Source organism: Bison bison, unplaced genomic scaffold (genome assembly GCF_000754665.1).
Source record: "Bison bison bison isolate TAMUID 2011002044 unplaced genomic scaffold, Bison_UMD1.0 scf7180017864366, whole genome shotgun sequence".
Taxonomy (NCBI): Eukaryota; Metazoa; Chordata; class Mammalia; order Artiodactyla; family Bovidae; genus Bison; species Bison bison.
In genome coordinates, this window is record NW_011494938.1 from 4606535 (window position 1) to 4610915 (window position 4381).

At 40.7% G+C, this 4381-nt stretch overlaps 1 protein-coding gene across 1 annotated transcript in view; it reads left to right on the plus strand.

The window, feature by feature from the left end:
* LOC104999973 (glycerol kinase-like) overlaps nt 1-4381 on the plus strand; it is a 79239-nt gene that overhangs the window by 3058 nt on the left and 71800 nt on the right. The window contains exon 3 of the mRNA XM_010855604.1: nt 3968-4158. Coding sequence (XP_010853906.1) covers nt 3968-4158 — 191 coding nt within the window. The remainder of the gene's footprint in view (nt 1-3967; nt 4159-4381) is intronic.

The following is a 4381-nucleotide window of genomic DNA, read 5'->3' on the forward strand; positions in this document are numbered from 1 at the left end:
CATGGGGTCGCAGAGTCGGACACAACTTAGAGACTAACACTGTTGTCATGCATGTAGCCCGGCAGTTTTCTTTATCTACTGCAGGTTGTTCCTGGCCCCTCAGATTCTGTTGCCCGAGGAGTGTCTTTCTGCATTGGTGGGGAAGGAATGAATCAACTTTATATTATCACAGTCGGTTGTTCAGTGTTTGACATGAGTAGCAGGAGCCTTTAAGAAGTCGGCTGCTGTTTACTGTGGCTTGATCTCAATGAGTAAGCTAAGGTGCACATTCAGAAGGCTCCAATCCTGCTTACAGAGTGATGTTTAAAAGTTGATCAGTAAAGTTTCCTGCTCCTTGAGAAACAACTGTTCAAGAAAGCTTCAGAGGTAGATAGAAGACTACTTGTGTGAAGAGATTCTGGGTGAAGTAAAGAAAAATCTGGCAATGGTTTAGAAAGGGTTTTTTTTTTTCCTCCCTTGGTTATAAGGAAAGAAGTTGCTAAACCACTGTCTGCAAAATTCAGATAATAGATTTGTTGAACAAGTGCTTCAGTCACAAAGTGATCCCCAGGGGTTGTACCAGTCATATTGTTCCACATCGTAATTATGACTCAGAAATAATTGCTTATCTTCTCAGGAAAGAATACAACAAATAAGAACTGTCATAAGGAAGCTTATAAAGTGAAAAGTATTAAAATAATTTCCTGGCCATTATTCACTGCATTTGCATGTCTCATTCAGTGTTCACAGGACCAATCACCTCACTGAGCTTCCCTGTCCCTTCTTCTATGCCAGTTACATTTTTTCCCCCATAAAGGACACAAGATTTGTTTATTCACGTTCTCTCATCCAAGGGAAATGCCTCCTCCCCATTTACCCATATCTGCTCCTTGAAATTCTGTTCTTCCTCCAAATAGAGGCTCAGTTACCATCTCTTGGTGGAAGTCTTTGCTCAAACCCTTTCTCAGAATTTCTCCCCCTTCCTAGAGCATTCTTTTTATGTCTCTGTTAATAGCTCTTATCAGCTTTACTTTGTGTTATTATGTATCTGCTGAACTTAAAGCAGGAACCTCCTTTTGGAGACTTGTTCATCTTTGTATTCCTTAAAATATCTTGGTCAACATGAGAAATGAACACCTGTCTTCTCTACAGGGAGTGCTTTACACATATTTCTTGAAAAAATTTTTATAGGTCAACTGAATTTGAATTCAGATTCTCCTTTTTATCTTGTCAAAAAATCTTAAACCTCTCTGTCTGATTACTTAATTAATTCTCTTTTAGTAGTAGAGCTGCAAATTTAGAATGTGTTCACTTCTTCCTCTAGTAGTCAAAGGCTTAACCTGGGGACCCTAGGCATATGTTTTGCACCAAAAGAAAATTTCCAACTTGTCTGATAGGAAAGTGAGCTAGGCTTGGCAAGGGTTTACCCAGATTGCAGAGTAGGAACTTCTTGGAAAGAGAATTAGTGTAACAGGTTTAAAGGAGGGGCCATTTCTTTATAAGTCAAAAGCTTCTGCTTAAACAGTCAACTTCCTTCTTTAATTTGGTAGCTTTGTTGTTTCCCCATTAGATTGACTGTTAAAAAAAGACTCCACCTAGAGGGGTAGGATGGGGTAGGAGGTGGGAGGGTAGCTCAAGATGGAGGGGATGTGTGTATATTGATGGCTGATTGGTGTTGATGTATGGCAAAAACCAACACAACATTGTAAAGTAATTATCCTCCAATTAAAAATACGTTAAAAAAACAAAGGCTTGGATTGTGTTGTACCTGTGGTGTGTCAGGTACTTATTGAGGACTTTCCCAGCATTATCTCATTTAATCCTCATAACAACTGTGATGTAGGTAGTATTATTGAGCTCCTTTACACAGGTTATTAGAACATGTTGGGGAATGTGCCCAAGGTTGCAGAGTGACTGGTGGAACTGGGATTCAAATCCAGGTCTCTCCCAGTCAGAAGCCTACCGTCCTAACTCCTCCTGCCTTCAGTAGGTTCCCCAGTTTTCTGAGTACAGTTGTTTCTCCGTATCCAGGGGATTGGTTCCAGGTCTCCCGTGGATACTAAAATCATAGGATGCTCACATCCTTTATATAATGAAATAGCATATCACTTGCATATAATCTAGGCACATCCTCCCTTATGCTTTAAATCCTCTCTAGATGACTTATACCTAACACAAGGTAAATACTGTGTAAGGAGTTGTAAATACAGTGTAGATGCCATGCACATAGGTGACAGGCACAGGGTAACTTCATGTTTTGCTTTTTGGAACTTTTTGGAATTTTTTTTAGAAAACACTTTGGATCTGCAGTTGCTCAAATCTGTAGAAACGGAACCGTGGATGTGGAAGACCTTCTGTGGAGGGAAGATAGGAGGCTGGGCACTTACCAATTCTGATTATGGTCACAGATGAATCTTCACCAAGTAAAACAGACTTACACACTGGTTTCACAATGTTTTTTTTAAAAGGTTGCCTTTGAATAAGTACTGCTGGTTTTGATCATCTTGTGACTCAGATTAAGTGGGGCCAGGGCAGGGCTTAGGTGTAGTCAACGTGGATAATGGTTGCGTAACCATTTTGTTCCAATAGCCAGCATCTGTGAAGAATGACTTGAATTGTAGCTCTATGCTTATTTTGGCAGGAAACATTGCCTTGGCCCCGGTTGTCTCATCATACTTAGAGATCTCAAGGTTAAGGGATGGGTTTCCGCTTTCTTTCGTTTATGTATTCAACGCATAAATATTAAGCACCCATTAGGGGACAGGAACTAATGAACAGTGAATTTGGTAAAATGAATTTGGCCCACAGTGGAATGAGACCCCTCTTACAATAAATGTAACTGTGTTTTCCAACCCCCACTAAGTTGGTTTTCTTTCTTGCCCATCACATTACAGAAATGGTAAGAACATCTCATCAGAGGGCTGCCACCCTCTCTTGTCCTCTTGTCTCATAAACATAAATGTTTAGAGCCTTCAGTTTGGACCTCCATGAGGGGCAGAGTGGTATCTTTTTTTCCCCCTCTCCAAAGCTTAACACAACATTTGGCATCTGGTAGGTGCTCCTTGGACTTCCCTGGTGGCTCAGTGGTAAAGAATCTGCCTGCCAATGCAGGAGACACAAGAGACATGGGTTTGATCATGGGAGATCCCTGGAGGAGGAAATGGCAACCCACTCGAGGTTTCTTGCCTAGAGAATCCCATGTACAGAGGAGCCTGGTGGGCTACATAGAGTCCATAGGTTCGCAAAGTGTTGGACACAACTTAGCGACTAAACAACAGCAGCAACAGAGGTGCTTGTTACTTGAATAGACATCAGCAGAGAGAGGCCTCCAGAGCTTGATGTGTTGTCTAGAACTCTTGGACTGAAAGACTAGAAAGGGAAAACTTGTGGGGTCTTGGGAAAAGTTGGATTTAACAACTATAGTTATATTAGAGGTATGTATAAATATATGCTATTGAATATAACCTCACTTTTTAAAGAAAAATATGCCATTTGCTATGTTTTCTTTACTTCTCTGGCTTTGGGAAGATGCCATGATGCCATTTGTGGTCAAGTTTGCAATGTAACATGTTCGTAGCTAGTATTTTTATTTTAGATGCTATGGATTTACATAATATCATGGTGTTTTAGAGAAGGAGTTTGCATTCCTGAAAAATGTCTTACTTACCCAGTAGAGTGTGGCATGAGTAGGCTAGAGGGGAAATCACGTGGGGATGGGATGCTTGAGTTAGTCACAGAGTGGGTGAGGCAAGCCTGAAAGACAGGTACTTAGTAAGGACTGTATTTCGAGTCTCCACTACTCCCCTTTGGCTGAGACAGAAAAGGTGGGCATTGTTTCAGAAAGTTCTTTTTAAACAGTTCTTATAGAAGTAATTTTCCTTGTTTTAGGTTTTTAAGTGTCCCCCTCTTCCAAATCTGGAAATTGATCATAATGTAGGCACAGTGGTGAATATAGACTAATGACTTCTAACTCTCCTGCTTATAATAGAAATAGTAGTAGTAAGTGGCAGCAGTAGTAGTCGTAGCAACAGCAGTAGTGGTAACATCTTTTGGGTTTCTACTATGTGCCAGCACTATGCTGAACTTTTCTTTTCCTACCTGAACTTGTTTCTTCAGGTTTTCATTGCCCTCCCCCACCAAAAACAAACTCCGGAACTGAGACATGATTTGCGCTTAGAGGTGAATACAGAACTGGTGATTTTTTTTTAATTTATTTTTTAACTTACAGTATTGTATTGGTTTTGCCATATATCAACATGAATCCGCTGCAGGTATACACGTGTTCCCTATCCTGAACCCTCTTCCCTCCTCCCTCCCCGTACCATCCCTCTGGCAGATAGGTGATAAGAGTTCAGATTTTAAAAAAAAAAATCATGCATCATCGCCAGTCCAGGTTCTATGC